The sequence below is a fragment of the Pongo abelii genome, chromosome 4 (genome assembly GCF_028885655.2).
Source record: "Pongo abelii isolate AG06213 chromosome 4, NHGRI_mPonAbe1-v2.0_pri, whole genome shotgun sequence".
Lineage (NCBI taxonomy): Eukaryota > Metazoa > Chordata > Mammalia > Primates > Hominidae > Pongo > Pongo abelii.
This window is the reverse complement of record NC_071989.2, coordinates 165,923,040-165,940,972: the sequence shown is the minus strand read 5'-3', so window position 1 is coordinate 165,940,972 and position 17,933 is coordinate 165,923,040. Positions and strand designations below refer to the sequence as shown.

General features: G+C 41.5%; 1 protein-coding gene across 2 annotated transcripts in view; it reads right to left on the bottom strand.

The window, feature by feature from the left end:
* Nucleotides 1-17,933, bottom strand: part of ITK (IL2 inducible T cell kinase) — an 80,262-nt gene that overhangs the window by 7,690 nt on the left and 54,639 nt on the right. For both annotated transcript variants that reach the window (XR_008525574.1, XM_009241229.4), the window contains exons 9-16: nucleotides 14,454-14,536; nucleotides 12,456-12,589; nucleotides 10,931-11,005; nucleotides 8,469-8,640; nucleotides 7,788-8,004; nucleotides 6,486-6,550; nucleotides 6,277-6,395; nucleotides 3,252-3,409 (exon numbers count right to left, since the gene is read on the bottom strand). Coding sequence is in view for 1 of the 2 variants with exons in the window: in XM_009241229.4 (XP_009239504.2) it covers nucleotides 3,252-3,409; nucleotides 6,277-6,395; nucleotides 6,486-6,550; nucleotides 7,788-8,004; nucleotides 8,469-8,640; nucleotides 10,931-11,005; nucleotides 12,456-12,589; nucleotides 14,454-14,536 (1,023 nt within the window). In the remaining variant the exon portion in view is untranslated. The remainder of the gene's footprint in view (nucleotides 1-3,251; nucleotides 3,410-6,276; nucleotides 6,396-6,485; nucleotides 6,551-7,787; nucleotides 8,005-8,468; nucleotides 8,641-10,930; nucleotides 11,006-12,455; nucleotides 12,590-14,453; nucleotides 14,537-17,933) is intronic.

Genomic DNA, 17,933 nt, shown 5'->3' with positions numbered 1-17,933 from the left:
GAAATTAATGCTAAAGAACACCAAAAAATGAAATATCTGGGTATAAATCTCAGAAAATATCTACAGGATCTAAATGAGAAAAAATTAAAAATTCTAATAAAAGAAAGCAAAGAAGATCTAAATAAATGGACAGATATTCCATGTTCATGGACAGGAAGACACTATAGTGTTAAAATGTTAGTTCTTCCCAACTTGACTTATAGATTCAATACAATCCTAATAAAAATTCAGCAAATTATTTTGTAGATATTGACAAACTGACTGTAACGTTTATATGGAGAGGCAAAAGACCCAGAGAGCCAATACAATAATGAAGAAGAACAACAAAGCTAGAAGACTGACCCTACCTGACTTCAGGACTTACTCCAAAGCTACAGTAATGGGAGAGGATGGTGCTAGTGAAAGAATAAACATACAGATTAATGGATCAGCCCAGATATAGATCCATATAAATATAGTAAACTAATATTTAACAAAGGAACAGAGGAGAAAGAGTATAGTCTTTTCAACAAATAGTGCTGTAATAATTGGACATCCATATGTAAAACAATGACTCTAGTCACAGACCTTACACCTTTCAGGAAAATTAACTCAAAGTAGATCATAGACCTAAATGTAAAATGCAAAATTATAAAACTTCCATAAAATAACATAGGAGAAAATTTGGGTGACATTGGGCTTGGCAATGAGTTTTTAGATGTAAACCAAAAGCACAATTCATGAATAAATAAGTTGATGTTGAGCTTTGTTAAAATATTTGAAAAGTCTGCTCTGTGAAAGACACTGTCAAGAGAATGAGAAGACATGCCACAGACAAGGAGAAAATTTTGCAAAACACATATCTGATAAAGGATTTGTATCCAAAATATACAAAGAACTCTTAAAATTCAACAATAAGTAAACAAACAACCTGATTGAGAAATGGGCAAAAGATCTGAATAGATATTACCAAGAAGATATACAGGTGGCAAATAAGCATATGAAAATATTCTTAACCTCATATGTCATTAGGAAAATGCAAGTTAAAACAACAATGTAATATGACTACACATCTATTAGAACCACTGAAATCCAAAACAATGAATGCTAATGAGGAGCTCTCATTGCTGGTGGGAATGTAAAATAATACAGCTACTTTGGAAGACATTCTGGCAGTTTCTTAAAAAGTTAAACATAGTCTTACCATATGATTCAGTAAGCATACTCTTAGGCATTTACCCAATTGAGTTGAAAATTTATATACAAAAATCTGCACGTAAACATTTATAGCAGCTTTATTCATAATTGTTTAAAACTGAAAGCAAGCAAGATTTCCTTTGGCAGGTAAATAGATAAACAAACTGTGGTATATCCATACAATGGAATATTATTTAGCAATAAAAAGAAATGAGCTATTAAGCCAAAAACACATGGAGGGACCTTAAAGGCATATTACTAAGTGAAAGAAACCAGTCTGCCTGAGCGCTCACACTCGTAATCCCAGCACTATGGGAGGCCTGAGGTGGGTGGATTGATTGCCTGAGCTCACCTGGGCAGCATGGCAAAACCCCGTTTCTACCAAAAATACAAAAAATTAGCTGGGCGTAGTGGCACATGTCTGTGGTCCCAGCTACTTGGGAGGCTGAGGTGGGAGGATCGCTTGAGACTGGGAGGCAGAGGTTGCAGTGAGCTGAGATTGCACCACTGCACTCCAGCCTGGGTAACAGAGTAAGACCCCATCTCAAAAAAACAAAACAAAACCCCAAAAACCCAAACAAACAAACACAAAAACTGAAAGCAACCAAGATTTCCTTTAGTAGGTAAATAAATAAACTATGATATATCCATACAATGAAATATTATTTGGCAACAAAAAGAAATGAGCTATTAAGCCACGAAAAGACGTTGGAGGGACCTTAAAGCATATTACTAAGTGAAAGAAACCAGTCCAAAAAGCCTACATGCCGTATGATGCCAATATATGGCATTCTGAGAAAGGCAAAACTATGAAGACAGTGAAAAGATCAGTACTTGCCAGTGGTTTGGAGATGAAGAGGGATAAACGAGTGAAGCACAGGAGATTTTTAGGGCAGTAAAGCTATTCTGTCTGATACTATAATGACGGATACATGGCATTATGAATTTGTGAAAACCTACAGAACTCTACAGCATAAAGACTGAACCTTAATGTAAACTATGAACTTTAGTTAATATAATGTATGAATAGAGATTCACTAATTGTAACAAATGTATCACACTCATGCCAAATGTTAGTGAACAGAGAAACTGTTCAGGTGAGGTGGGCATATGAGAACTCTGTACTCTTTGTTAAAAAATAAGGACTATTAATTTAAAAAATCAATAAATGATGGTTAAAAGAGGAAAAATGTACCAACTGAATGTCAGTCATCATTATTATTATTGTAGTTATCCTTATGAAGTGGATAAGATTTGTTTTATGCCCTCCTTTATGTCTCTATTGTTTCTTTGTTTCTGACTATAAAAGCTCTATGAACTCATAGACCAAGCATTATTTAATTCTCCTAACAGTAAGAAAAAGGAAGTTCAGAGAATTGTCAAAGATTAATGGCAAATAAATGGTAAAGCTGAGACAAAATCCTAGTGTTCTAAATTTTTTGTATTCCACCTTGTTGTCCTACAATGATCTGAATTTTTATTAATTCTCTATTTCAGCAACTTTCCACTTTGGCTGAAATGTATGATTTTCTAACTTAGCAAAGACTAAGACTTATAGTGATTGGGCTCAAGCCATGGCCTGCAATCCAAGGATGGGGTAAATGAGCCACCTGGGTGGGTACAGAGGAATTGGCTCCCCATTTTAAATGCAGAATGAATAAAATGAACTCAAATTAAGCCATTTTAATATTTTCATAGTGCAAGTGAACTTTGTTCCCCAAGTTATAGAACTAACTTCCTGCGCTTTTAATGGTTTTATGATGTTACAGACTTTTTTTCTCTTCTCAGAAAATCGAGAAGGAAGCTGGCATAGGCCACACCCCATTCTCCTCTCTGAAGCTATGCTTATAGCTTGTGACATTATGTAGCAAACCAAATAATATTTAAGGTCGCCTTCAGCTTCTTTAGGGATGGGGGATCTATCCCGTTAACAGATCCTCAAAGTCATGTTGTTGTTAATCTATATTAGTTATCCCTCCTGCCTCATCCTTCTGAGAGGGTTCCTTTCTCTAGGGAAGGAGGCAGGTCCTCAAATTGTATACGACAATGCATGGGGAAGCACTTCCTCCACTGACCTCTTTCCAGCAGTGATTCATAATCTGGTAGACATGTGTGGAGGCCAGCCGGGGCTTGTACAACCGAAATCCGGTACTGATGTCTTCCACCACCTCTGAGTTGCTTCGGTTTTCATACGGGATTTTGCCTTCACTGAAAACTTCCCACATCAGCACACCTACGAGAAATGGTGAGCACAGCACAGTGAATGACAAAGCCCACAGATAGCAAACAAACCAACCTGCCTCTAGAAATTACAGACTCCTTGTATTAAGATTCATGTGCTACCTCCAGAAGTGCATCAAGTCTACCTGAGGCTTGTTAGGCCTGTCCTGTTTTTAAAGAACTGAAATTTCCCAACCTTTTAAGTGGAGAAAGATTTTCAAGATGGACCCTTTGTTATACCAAACTCAAATGCTACAACTAACAGTTGTAGACTCAAATGCCAAGATGCAGGATGTAAATGAATGGAGTGCAGGAGGTGTGACACTATTGGGATTGGGGAGGATTGTGGAAAATGAGATAAACAGTTCTGTCTTAAGGAGGCAGCTATGATTTGACTCCAACCAAAGTATGGCACATGAAAATGAGGGATCAGAATTGTCACATTTTCTGATTTTTTTAAAAAAGAAGTAAAAAATTAAGAGTTGAACTTCTTGAATTTTAAAAATACCACGTAGACCAAGCAAAACACATCTTTTGCTTGTCTATTTTTGACCTCTGATTTAATCCCTTTCTTTTCCTCTTCTGCCCTTAGTAGATATGTGACACCTAGCTTTGTCTTTATCATGTGCTGATATATTCACAGGTTGCCAGAGCAAGAAGGCTGCTTGCAAATCAGCTAATTCAGAGCTTTTCAAAGTTTGTTCCAGAGAATCTTAGAGTAGACATTCCCAAAGCATGATCCCCAAAACACCTGAATAAAAATCATCTCAGAGGCTTGTTCAAACGGCAGATTCCTGGGCCCCAGCCCAGACCCAGTGGATCAGAATCTCTAGGTGTTACTCAGAGGTGCCTTAGGAGTTGGAAATTCAGAACCTGACCCTAAATAAGAATGCTTATCACCCCAAGACACCATAATTTTTAGTGAAAAATTTTTTGAAAATATGCTGATGCTAAAACATGGTTTCAGAATGATTGCTTTAATACATAGATGCATAGATGAGAAATGTATAGATAAAAAAATTGAGTGAAGTACAAAGAGGTTGACTTGTTCTGAATAGCACACCACTAATTAGGGCAAAGAACTTTAAAATGTAGGACAAAGTCCAATGGGCTGATGCAGGCATGGAGCTTTCAGCTCATCTAGGTTTCTGCTGCTTAGGCTGGTACCCCCAGTTTTTTCACACTTTTTTTCATTGATCTTTTTCTATTCTACATCCATCCATCAACCTCTTTTCTGGACTCTCTTCAAATAATATATCCTAGGCAGGGACGAATTTCAGCCCAACCCTCTAATGGTAAGATGCCGCAGGAAATTCCCAGGCTGACACCCTTTGGCTGAATAAACCCCATTCAGAGTCAGAAGGTGAATGTGCTAAAGTGGCCATTGCTCCAAATGTCTCATTGTGGGGCCCTTGCTTGTTGCAGTGTGATCAGTTTCATAGTGAGATGACTGCACATCAGCCCCAACCTTCCTAGTTATACACACTGGGGAGAGGAGAGTCATCCAAGAATGCTGTTAGTACAATTTCTTTCAAGTCCATTCTGTAACTTAAACCTGGTTAACAAAGTGGCTGCTAGGCTTGGTGAATAGGCGACTGTTTTAAGAAACAGGTAGGACTCATAATTAACAAATCACTTGGCTCCTAGGGATGGATAGTCTAAAATACTGCAGAAGATTTTTAACACTCATTCTTCTCCTAAAAGATTTACCTAGCCAAACTCCCCCCAGTTTCTACTACTAGTTAGCCCTTGTCAAACCCTTCCTTCGTACCGAATGGCAAAAATCAATCTTCAAGTAGTTTCTGTCCACAGTATAATTCTTCTTGTAATCCAAATCAAAGAGGTTGTCTGGTATATTTTTTTGCACACTTTAGTATGCACAAACTATGACTTCAGGTGACATGGCAAATCCAGCAAGAACATTTGGCACATCCTGCCATACCAACATCATTCATCCATTCATGGCCATTTGCACTTTTTAGAAATTCTAATTCCTTATGATGGCCTACCAGCTTCATTGCCTGTTGTTCTCCCAATAAGTCAGTACCCCTTGTTCTTTGGATGTACCAAGTTTTTACACTTGCTGGTCCCTTTGTCAGGGACACTGTTCCCTGGCTCTTCAAATGGTGACAGCTCCCTCCTATCATTCAAGTCTCTGCTGAAGAATTACCTTCTGAGAAAGGTCTTCCCACACCACACTATTCAAAGCAGACCCTCTCTCTATCCTAGTTACTCTGCCCCATTACTGTTTTATTTTATTCATAGCACCTACTTATGATTGCCTGGCTTTATCTTCTATCCCTTAGCGTGTTTATTATTGTTATTGTTTATGATTGTTATTATTTATGATTGTTATTATGATCTCTTATGATTTTCTGTCTCCCTTCCCATCTCAAATTTAGTTCCAAAAGAATAGAAGTCTTTTCTGTTCTATGAACCACTGCATCCTCAGCACCTAGATTAGCCCTTGGCATAGAATAGATGCTCAGTTAATTGTTGTTGAATGAATGAATAAATATTAATACTTATTGAGAGATAAGTACGGAAATGTAATGTTGGACAAAACATGGTCCCTGCCTTCAAGGGGCTCATATTTGAATCCCCTGACTTCTCCAGCTTTTGACTTCACAGCAGCTGGCACCAGAGCGCTGTTTCCACTTTTAGTTTAACTCCCACCACCATGTCCACTATCTCTAAAAACAAACAAAATAATGAAGGCCCTTTCATAGTTTTCAGGGCCTTTCTTACACAACCCTCCAGTGGGACACCCTCATGATACGATACAGGGTTCGGCATGGGTAGGGTTGTCTGCATTTGATAAAGGAAACAGCTGGCCTGCAGCCCAGATCATGGGGCAGTGGGGCCCAACATGACACTCACCAAACGACCACACATCTGACTTGCTGCTATAGCGACTGAAAGAGAAAACCTCTGGGGATGCCCACTTCACCGGGAATTTGGTGCCTGTGGAACTGGTGTACTGATCATCCAGAACGAACCTGGGAAGAGAGTGGAGGGAGAAGGTCAGAATGTTCCAGGGGCCTCAGTCCCATTCCTGATACTTCACTGGCACCACATCCCTCTTTTACCTTGTCATCCCAAAGTCGGACACCTTGATGACTTGGTTTTCTCCCACCAAACAATTTCGGGCAGCCTGGAGAGGAGACAGGCAAACAAAGGCGGAGAGGAAAACTGTTGATGAGTCATCAGTAGTTAAGGAGTCTCCTATAATCACAGTCCTTTGCTTTACCGCAGTGCTGTCATACAAGGGCATCATGGAGCTTTACAAATGTTAATTAAGCCTCACAAATGCCGCTGGAAGTTAACTGGAAAGTTGAATGTGTAAGATCCACTATCAAGATGAGTAAGTTTATCTTCATTCTTGAGTTCTAATTAGAAATCCTTGGTGTTGTCTAACCAAAGATAGGCTCTAATGCAACCTGATGTGATAGGAAATGTTAACATCAGGGATAACAGGAAGAAAGCGTCTCCCAGTTGACTAAATTAAGAATGTTTTGATGTTGTTAATCCTCTTAAAACTGTTCTTCAATAGGGAGAGTACCTGACCCCTAATTAGTATTATAGACTGTTGCATTGAAAGAGCCATTAGAGATAACACCCCAGTGTGTCTCAATTTTTTTTTTTTTAGATGGAGTCTTACTCTGTCACCCAGGCTGGAGTGTAGTGGCTTGATCTCAGCTCACTGCAACCTCTGCCTCCTGGGTTCAAGTGATTCTCCTGCCTCAGCCTCCCAAGTAGCTAGGGTTACAGGTGCCCGCCACTAAGCTCAGCTAATTTTTTGAATTTTCAGTAGAGATGGGGTTTTACCATGTTGGCCAGGCTGGTCTCGAACTCCTGACCTCATGATTCGCCCACCTCGGCCTCCCAAAGTGCTGGGATTACAGGCGTGAGCCACCGCACCCGGCTGCATATCTCAAATTTTAATGTGCATACAAATCATATGGGGAATGTGTTAAAATGAATATTCCTGAGTCCCAGCCACCAGATATTCTGAGAGTAGCTTAACGGCTTCCCCAGTGTGATTCTGGTAGACCCTTGAATAACACCTTCAGACAAACTCAGTTTCCTCAATTTACCAGGAGGAAATTGAGTCACAGAGAGGTTAAGAAGGAGTGGCAGTTATCTCCATTTTGGAAGAATGTAAACTGAAATGCAGGAGGTGAAAGAGTTTGGGCTGGGATCAGTGCCCAGAAGTAAGTCCTCATGAAGCCCTTTCCACTAGGACCACCCAAAGTAGGTGAAGGAAGGGAGAAGTTGAGAAAGAAAAGGAGATTGTCTGTAATGTATTATTTATTAATGCATTCCCAGTCATTTCAGTGAGACCTGTCCCTTTACCCTGGACCTGTGGGTGTCACCCTGCATGCTCATACCAAGTCTCTGTGGATGACACACGCCTCTTCCAGGTAGGCCATGCCCTCACACACATCCAGACACATGCCCAGCAGGGTATCTGCAGCAAAAAGTCCCCGCTGGGTGCGTAGATAATCTGACAGGCAGCCGTGCTCCATGAACTCAAACACCAGGCAGATGGGGGCCTGCTCCAGGCACACCCCATACAGCTGCACCAGTTTGGGATGAGAGAGTTTCCTGGAGGAAAAAGACAAGGGGTGAGATGGCCTAAACTCAGTCTCCCAAAAAAGCCGAAAATATTATGGTACCAAAATAGCCAATGGTCATTTTGTCTAATTTATGGTTTGGATGAAAATAATATTCATTCCCTCCCCAAAACAAAAACATGTAATTGGAGCTGAGACCTGAAAAATGGCAAGGAGTCAGCTGTGTGTGTGAAGATGAGCAGCGGCTAGTGTGGCTGGCATGTCATGGACCGGAGGAGAGATGGGTAGGAGCTGAGAAGGGGGAGGTGGGCACGATCAGATTACGGTGGGCCTTGGAGACCACTGTGAAGAGTTTGATTTTCTTCTCTGTGTGATAGGAAGCCACTGCTGGGAGTTTGCGCAGGGAGATAGTACCACCTGGCGTTTGGCATTTCAAGAACATGGAACCGATGTTCCCCCCCGGAGTTTCTGCATATCCTTGTTCTGAGCACTCACATCATGACTTCAGCCTCCTCTATGAAGTCCTCTTCTGACATAGCCCCTTCCCGAATGGTTTTGATAGCCACCTTGTCCTTGTTGAGCCAGTAGCCCAGATGCACCAACCCAAATTGCCCACTGCCAATCTCTTGCACAAAAGTGAGCTCCGAGGGATCGATCACCCATTTTCCTGGAAGAGAGAGAGACAGTTCTCTGGGGTCAGCAAGCAGTAGACATAAGGTATTGGGATACCAGGGGACTATAAAGCCCTAACTAGAATTTTAGCCTATTGTTAATATAATTCAAAGATGGCAAATAAATTATCTTTTTCCCACATAATAACATAGGATATGCTAGAAAACTATGAAAATATGTGTGGGAAGGTAACATGGAAAGAAGGAGAGTGGCATTAATCAAGATATTAAAGAAACCATATTTATCAAAATATTAAAGAAAGGGTTCTTGCAGTGTCCCATTTTCTATGTCTGATTGTAAAGTTTTTATTGTCATTTTTCACACCAAGTAAAATTTCTTTTTTTTTATGCTATCTATTATTATTTTACTTTAAGTTTTAGGGTACATGTGCACAATGTGCAGGTTAGTTACATATGTATACATGTGCCATGCTGGTGTGCTGCACCCATTAACTCTCCATTTAGCATTAGGTATGTCTCCTAATGCTATCCCTCCCCCCTCCCCCCACCCCACAACAGTCCCCAGAGTGTGACGTTCCTCTTCCTGTGTCCATGTGTTCTCATTGTTCAATTCCTATCTATGAGTGAGAACATGCGGTGTTTGGTTTTTTGTCCTTGCAATAGTTTACTGTCCTTTGTAGGGACATGGATGAAATTGGAAATCATCATTCTCAGCACACTGAGTAAATTTCATTCAAGCTGATCATTATTTCATTCATTCATCTATTAAGAGCACCTGCTATATACACAGAACCCTATTAGGCCTTATTGGGGCAGAGGGGCAGTTAAAGAGAGAGATTTAAAGAGAATTTGTGCAAAGGCATAAGCTAGCACAGTGTCTGGCACATGGGAGACTCTCAAGAAATGTTTAACCAACAAATATGAGATTCCGAAGCTCAATTTCCTCACCAACAAAACGAGTGGGCTGACCAGATAATATCTGAAATCCCATCCAGCATGGACACATTAAGATTCTACATTTATTAGAATACCCTTATTTTCATAAGGAGTCTAAAGAGGCACTATCTTTCCCCAATGCTCGGTCTGGTACCTAAACAGCCAGATTTCCACTGCTTTGAGGCAGAGACTCAACAGCAAGCAGTATTGAGCACCTACTGTATGCCGGACATGGTGCTGGTTAGGGATAAAGAAGCCCATGCATGGCAGCGGTTCTCAAAGTATTGCCCTCTGACCACCTGTATCAAAATCACCTAGCATGCTTGTTTAAAATGTAGACTCAGCCGGGCACAGTGGCTCATGCCTGTAATCCCAACACTTTGGGAGGCTGAGGCAGGAGGATTGCCTGAGCCCAGGAGTTTAAGACCAGCCAGGGCAACATAGTGAGACCCTGTCTCTACAAAAAATTTTTAAAAATTAGCCAGGCATGGTAGCGTGTGTCTGTAGTCACAGCTACTTGGGAGGCTGAGGTGGGAGGATGGCTTGAGCCCAGGAGGTCAAGGCGGCAGTGAGCCGTGATTACGCCACTGCATCTCCAGCCTGGGTGACAGAGCAAGACCATGCCAGAAAAAAAGAGTAGACTCCAGGACCCTATCAAGGATTGTGTTTTGGTGAGTGTTTGGATAGGAGCCAGGAGTCAACATTTTTAATAAGCATTCTAGAAGACTTTGATGCACACTGAAGTTTGAGAACCACCAACCAAGGAGATAAGAAATGAAAATTAGACCAGCCTTCTCCACAGGCAGCACACAGCTGGGACCCAGGGATGCAAAGCCAAATGCCTTCAGAGTCCAGGCAGATAATCCCAAGTGAGTGAAGCAAGGACAAGAAAACACAGTAGGGGCTGCAGCACTGGAGATCATGCCATGCCTAAAGGCATTCCAAAGAATTTTAACACTCTCTTGTGCAGACAAACACTTCTAGATGCTGTCAGCTTACAGTTCTTGCAATCTGCTACTCAACCAACTAGATGATATAAAAGTTCTAGAAGATAGGTGGAAACACAGTGCTAAGGCATGGTTTTCTAATATTTTTCTAATAGCATTTAGTAGGGTGCTCTGTACAAAGTAGGTGCTTAATAAACACTTCATTAATGAACTCTTCACTAAAACCAATGCCCACTGGTTTGTCCTAGAGAAATGTGCTTGTATATTACTTCTCTTACACACAATGTAAATGTTCATTAGTGTCATCATCTCTAGATATATAATATACTTGTTTTAATGGTGATTTGTAGTCTGACGAACAGGTAGGCTTATGGCCAGTTTATTCAGAACTTGCCCCAGACCTTTAGGGACATGAGTTTACATTCCTGATTGTACTGCTCACCGTATCTCAGCCCTGCTGTAACTGGGGCTTTCTGCCTCCCAAAACACACTGGATACCGGAGTCGTGTCACCAGGCCTGGGTTGATTGAAAAGCCAAGAAGCAGTGGTTAGGGCTTTGCTCTAGCAACCATCTAACTTAAATCACTAAAAAAAATAATAATAATCAGACTCAAAAGCTAATTTTATTCTGGAAAACAAATCCCAAAGCCTAATTACTGATATCATATCCTCCTTGAAAACATCATAAGCACAGATGGGCAGGTGGTAAAATTCCATTATTTCCACAAGATAGCTTGCTAATAGAAGATATATAATATAATTAAATATTTGTCATATTTTTCTATTTGTATATTTATTTATTATTTATAGTCAAAAAGAAGCCAGGGTGGGCTTTTGCCAGTTTTCATTAAGTCTCCTGTGTGGGTGCTGATATAGTTTGGATGTTTGTCCCCTCCAAATCTCATGTTGAAATGTAAACCCTGGCTGGGCACTGTGGCTTACACCTGTAATCCCAGCAGTTTGGGAGGCTGAGGCGGGCAGATTACCTGAGGTCGGGAGTTCAAGACCAGCCTGGCCAATGTGGTGAAACCCTGTCTCTACCAAAAATACCAAAATTAGCTGGGTGTGGTGGCACATGCCTGTAATCCCAGTTAATCAGGAGGCTGAGGCAGGAGAATCGCTTGAACCTGGGAGGTGGAGGTTGCAGTTAGCCAAGATTGAGCCACTGCACTCCAGCCTGGGCAACAGAGCAAAACTCTGTCTCAAAAAAAAAAAAAAAAAAGAAAAGAAAAGAAAGGAAAGGAAAGGAAAGGGAAGAAAAGAAAAGAAAAGCCCTATGTTGGAGGTGGGGCCTGGCGGGATGGGAGGTGTTTGAGTCATTGGGTGGGATCCATCACAAATGCCTTGGTGCTGTCACTGTCCTTGTGATAATAAATGAGTTATCACTCTGAGTTCATGCAAGACCTGGTTGTTTAAATGTCTGTGGCATCTTCTCCCTCCTTGCTCCTGCTCCTGCCATGTGATACTCCTGCTCCCCTTTTGCCTTCTGCCATGACTGAAAGCTTCCTGAGGCCTCCCTAAAAGCCAAGAAGATGCCGGCACCATGCTTCCTATACAGCCACGGACCAATTAAACCTCTTTTCTTTATAAATTACCCAGCCTCAGGTATTCCTTGATAGCCAAAAAAGCCTAACTCAGGTGCCCTCTGGCTTTGTCCGCTAAATCAGCAGTCCCCAACCTTTTTGGCACCAGGGACCGGCTTTTTGGAAGACAGTTTATCCATGGAAGGGTGTGGCAGGGGGTTGCTTTCAGGATGAAACTGTTCCATCTCAGATCACCAGGCATTTGATTCTTATAAGGAGCACACAACCTAGATTCCACAAGTGCTGTTCACAATAGGGCTTGCACTCTTAGGCGAATCTAATGTCGCTGATCTGACAGAAGGCGGAGCTCAGGCGGTAATGCTTGCTCACCTGCTGCTCACCTCCTGCTGGGCGGCCCAGGTCCACCCCTGCTCTAGAGCTTACCTCCTCCATTATGTTGGTGATAGTTGATGAGAAGAGGGATGGAATCGAACACATACTTTTCAGCCACATAGTATCGCTTAGGATTGTCATTTGTTTCCTTGATGTGATAATGCTTTATACAGGGATTGTTCTCACTTAAACAAATGAAACACAAATGTAGTGATTATTAAGAAGCAATGTTGAGACACAAAAAAGTCTACTAGTATTAAGTTCTTATTACCTTTGTCTTGTAACCTCTCACAAGATGGCAGATATTGTTCAACTTGTAAGTCAGTCTTGACAGATTGGCCCTGGGTGCTGCAGTACTGTGTAAAAAGGACTCTGAGGTTGTGTCTGGACCCAGTGGATAGCAATGCTGTGATGGATTGGTGATGGTTCTTCCATTGCCACAAAATGAGGGAATGGAAATATTTGCTATATGTTTGCCTTGCCTGTTCTATGAATTTAACTGATTGTCAGCATACATTGAGAAAGCCTCTCTGACCCCTTCACCCTTATTTGACTTTGTGCTGCAGAGGATGAACATAACAGCCCTGACTACCCTCCTTAGAAAGGCCTGCTTGCATGGTTAACCCTTGGCTGGTGTTTGAGAACTTGGATTTCGGGAGGACTCTTTCCCTAACTGATAAGGGTGGCGAGCTGTGCCTAAACTGTCTGCTAGAAACAATGTGTTTTATGGTGAACGCTTGTTTTCCTTTTGGGTATCTGGAACTTTGGCATGTGCTAGGCAGGGGCTGTCTGTGGAAACAGCCTCCAATAAAAGCCTTGGGCACTGAGTCTCTAATGAGCTCCCCTGGTAGACTGCTAACGTGTGGTTACAACTTGTTGCTGGAGGAATTAAGCACATCCTGTTTGGCTCCAGTGGGAGAGGACTCTCGGAAGCTTGTGTTTTGTTTCCTCTAGATTTTGTCCCATGTGTCTTTTCCCTTTGCTGATTTTGCTTTGTATCACTTTGCTGTATTAAATCTCAATAAGTCTTTGTCCTGGAAGGCCTCCTAGTGAGTCCCTGAAGCTGGGGGTAGTTGTGGGGAGCCTCGACACAAACTTTATGTTTCATCCCTTCTCCGTCATACCTGTGGGGTTGCAGGTCACCTCCTTACTGTTTCCCAGCCAAGGCAGAGGCATGGCCCCTCTGTGGTGTACACTGTGTTCCCTCCCATTCCTTGGATTGGGCCCTTCCTCTTTGCCACCTGCCCTTGCTCCACGTCCTGCTCACATCCTCAGTCTTCCAAAAAAATTTTCCGAAGACACCTTAAAAATTATTTGTCTCTTCTCTTAATTCTGACTGCACTTTGGTCATTGTCAAACAGCTTAGTTCTAACTAATGTTCTAATTAGAAGGGAATTTGAGACCTAGATAGGTTCTTAGACATTGTTTTACAGAGAAGAAACAGGTCCAGAGAGGCAGAAAAGCAGGAAGGATCTTGCAGTCCAGTTGGCTGGAGCCTGGATGTGGCTTGGCGCCTTCAGACCCATGGTGATAGGGAGGCACCATCAGTTCCTGAACCTTGGTTTCTTCTGTGTGAAATGAGCATAGTAATACCTACCTTCAGGGCTTCTTAGGATTGGAAATGGTCTGCATATTTTCTGGCACATAATAAAGACTCAGTTAATGGTACGTAGTTTTATGAGCAGAGCCAGAACTGGAGTTCATAAATTTTTGCTTCCAGATAGAAATATCTCTTCTGTTATTCTATGTATTAAATTATATACTCATCCAATACAGTGCCAAGTATTTTATGTCTTTAGAACTCTAAAATTGGAGATGCTAATTGAAAGAGGACCTGGCATCCACTCCCAGCTCTGTCACTTTCTAAGTCTCTTAAGTTCTATCCTTGATCTCCATGGCTTTGGTTTTCTCGGAGTAAAGAGGGAAAACAGACCATTTCTAGTGAGAGCCTCTACCTCTTGTACTGTCTAACTTTGTTGTCTGTACCCCAATGCTCACACCCTTCAGAAGTGTTTCTCTCCACTTTGCTGAGCAGAGTTAGCTCCATACCTTACAACAGCCTTGGTGAAAACAGACACAGTGTATGTTCCGGGAGTCCTGGAATCTCTTACCATGAAGGCTCCTTCTTTGCCCTGGAATGGTTAGAAAGAATGGAAAGTTAGTGATCTGAGGAAACCAGGCTTATGCCTCCAGCTCCACTTTCTTGCCCACAGAAGGAAGAAATACTGTAGGCCCACTTGGCATAGAACAGATTTCAGTAAGAATGGCTACCGTTTCATTTACTCCTGTCCTTCAGTAGATATTTCTTGGTCTCCTACATGGATCCCAGACTGTTCTTGTGCTGACATGAACCATGAATGGAGACAGAGACATAAGCTCTGCCTTTTAGAGCTCCCCATGTATCAGACGCTTTACAGATATTTTCCAACTCTTACCACAATATTGCCATCTGGATATTGGTATCATTAACCGCCAATGACACTGAGTGCCAGAGAGCTTAAGTGGCATTCCCACGACCCACAACTAGAAAGTGACAGAATTGGGATTTGAACTCTGGCATGTGAGCAAAGCTCAGCCTTGGTCTACTACTCCAGGATGCCTCCTTTCAAAGAATGTTAGAAGCTGCTTCTCCATTTCCCTACAGAGGTATAAAACTGTCCTGAAAACTTTGTCAGTGTCTTAATGGGAATATATAACTTTAAAAATTTTTTAGATTCAGGGCGTATGGTGCAGGTTTTTTACATGGACATATTGCGTGTTGCTGAGATTTGGGTTTCTATTGAATCCATTAGCTAGATAGTGAACATATTACCCAACAGGTAGTTTTTCAATCCTTGCCACTCTCCCTTCCTTCCCACTTTTGGAGTACTCACTGTCTATTGTTCCTATCTTGATGTCTGTTTAGCTCTCACTTATAAGTGAGAACATGTGGTATTTGGTTTTCCGTTTTTGTGTTAATTCACTTAGGATAATTCCTCCAGGTGCATCTATGTTGCTTCAAAATGCACAATTTTGTTCTTTTTTAGGGCTGCGTAGTACCCCATGGTGTACATGTGCCAAAATTTCTTTATCCAATCCACTGTTGATAGGCACCTAGGTTGATTCCATGTCTTTGCTATTATGAATAGTGCAGGTGTCTTTTAGGTAGAATAATTTATTATCCTTTGGGTATATACCCAGTAATAGGATTGCTGGGTTGAATAATAATTTTAATTTTAGTTCTTTGAGAAATCACCAAACTGCTTTCCACAGGGGCTGAATTAATGAACATTCCTACCAATAGTGTATAAGGATTCTCTTAGTGATCATATATTTCTTAGGTCCTTTCCGGAGTGAGAATTTGGCTGCAGGGCGGAAGGAAAAAGAACATTATGCTCCTGGTTTCATGAGAGAGGTGGGAAGAAGGGAGTGCCCTGAGAATGTAACTTTCGCCACCTTGACAGTTTTGCCAGCACTGATGAAATAAGCACTAATAAATGGACATACCATTTTATTCATTCTTGGTGGAAATTAAAAAATCTGAAGTCTATTTTAAGTACTTCATATCTAACACCCTGTTCCTACCCCACTATAAATTTGCGCTGGTAACATTTGTTAAGCCAAATATTATGATTCACTTAACTTAGTCATGGTGAAGGTCCTAGGTAAAGGTCAGAGTTAGACAAGATCCTTGTGCGGAGGGCATACACTTGGAGTATAAGGAACAAAGTATGTAGAAACTAAAACAACACAAATCCTTCTATCCCACAACTAAAAAGATGGTTTGCCTGTGGGCACACATCTGTGTACACACACACACAGTGGCCCACGCTATTTGTTTGGATTCTAGAATCTCTGGGTTTAAAAGGAATTTTTTTTTTTTTTTTTTTTTTTTTTTTTTTTTTTTGCGATGCAGTCTCATTCTGTCACCCAGGCTGGAGTGCAGTTGTGCAATCTAAGCTCACTGCAACCTCCACTTCCTGGGTTCAAGCGATTGTCTTGCTTCAGCCTCCCGAGTAGCTGGGATTACAGGTGCCCGCCACCACGCCTGGCTAATTTTTTGTATTTTTAGTAGAGATGAGGTTTCACTATGATGGCCAGGCTGGTCTTGAACTCCTGACCTCCAGTGATCTGCCTGCCTCGGCCTCCCAAAGTGCTGGGATTAAAGGCGTGAGCCACCGCACCTGGCCTTAAAAGGAACTTATAAAGATGAGTAACTGTATGAGCTTCAGTTTCCTCATTTGTAAAATGACCTTTGGAAGGTTGTTGGGAGAACTAAGGTAATGTGCCTAGAATTGCTCCTGGAATACAATACTAGGACAAGAACTATTAGGGTTATTATTGGCCATTATTATCACATGCTATGTTTGCTACTTATTGGAAGTAATTATTCCATTGTCAGTCTCCATCTGAGACATGTTGGTTGTGTTAGGAGTATTTTTCTTTCTTTCTGTTCATATAATTTGAAGGTGACCTTTCAGAAGATAATCTCTACACACAGGGTAAGTTATTGTGAAAAGATGGACGGATAATTCATAGTCTTGTTATGCTGCATTATACTTTAAGAGTGTCTCTGACATACAGCCGTCTTTCATTCTGGAGGTGGTGCTTTTCTTCTCTTGAAACAAATCAACTATTAAGTCAACATTGAGTCTTCGATGACACTTTAGAATGTCTGAACTTCAGGTCACCCTATGTGTGAGATGTTGTAAGGTGTTCTAAGTGAGTTACCAGCAAGGAATTTACCATCTACCTAGATGGGTAAAGACAAGAGAAACTGCTGAGATTGGAGGCAGAGTGAGAACAGAGCCACTGGAGAAGTAATAATACTGATAATAACATTTGACCCATAAAGGTTCAAAGGCAAGAAAAACCACGTTCCATAGCTAGGGCGAGGGAAGGCATGAGAGACTTCTGGGAGGAGGCAACATTGGAAGAACTGATATGGCACATTAGGAGATGCTTTTTAGTGGCTCCCAAATGTGGGTAGTCCCAGAATAACTTGGGTGCCACCTCTTGAGGTTCTGACTGGATAGGCCTGGAGTCCAGGAATTTGTATTTTTAAAAAGCTCCTGCAGTGATGCTTATGATCACCCAGGTCCCCCTTAAGCGGAGTTGTTAGTTTAAAAACATTTATTAAGCCTTCAATGTATTCATTCATTCATTCAACAAATATTTATTGAACAACTACAAGGTGCTAGATACACTTTTGGGTGCCTAGGTACAGCAGGAACAAGATAAATTGTTTATAGTCTAGTGGCAAAATATGTATGGGGCAGTAAACCAGGAGTTTTAGTTCATAAAAAGGTGTAATGAATCAATTCATCTCTTTTTTTATTATTATTATACTTGAAGTTCTGGGGTACATGTGCAGAACGTGCAGGTTTGTTACATAGGTATACATGTGCCATGGTGGTTTGCTGCACCCATAAACCTGTCATCTACATTAGGTATTTCTCCTAATCCTATCCCTCCCCTAGCCCCCTACCCACCGACAGACCCTGGTGTGTGATGTGTCCATGTTCCTGGTGTGTGATGTGTCCATGTTCC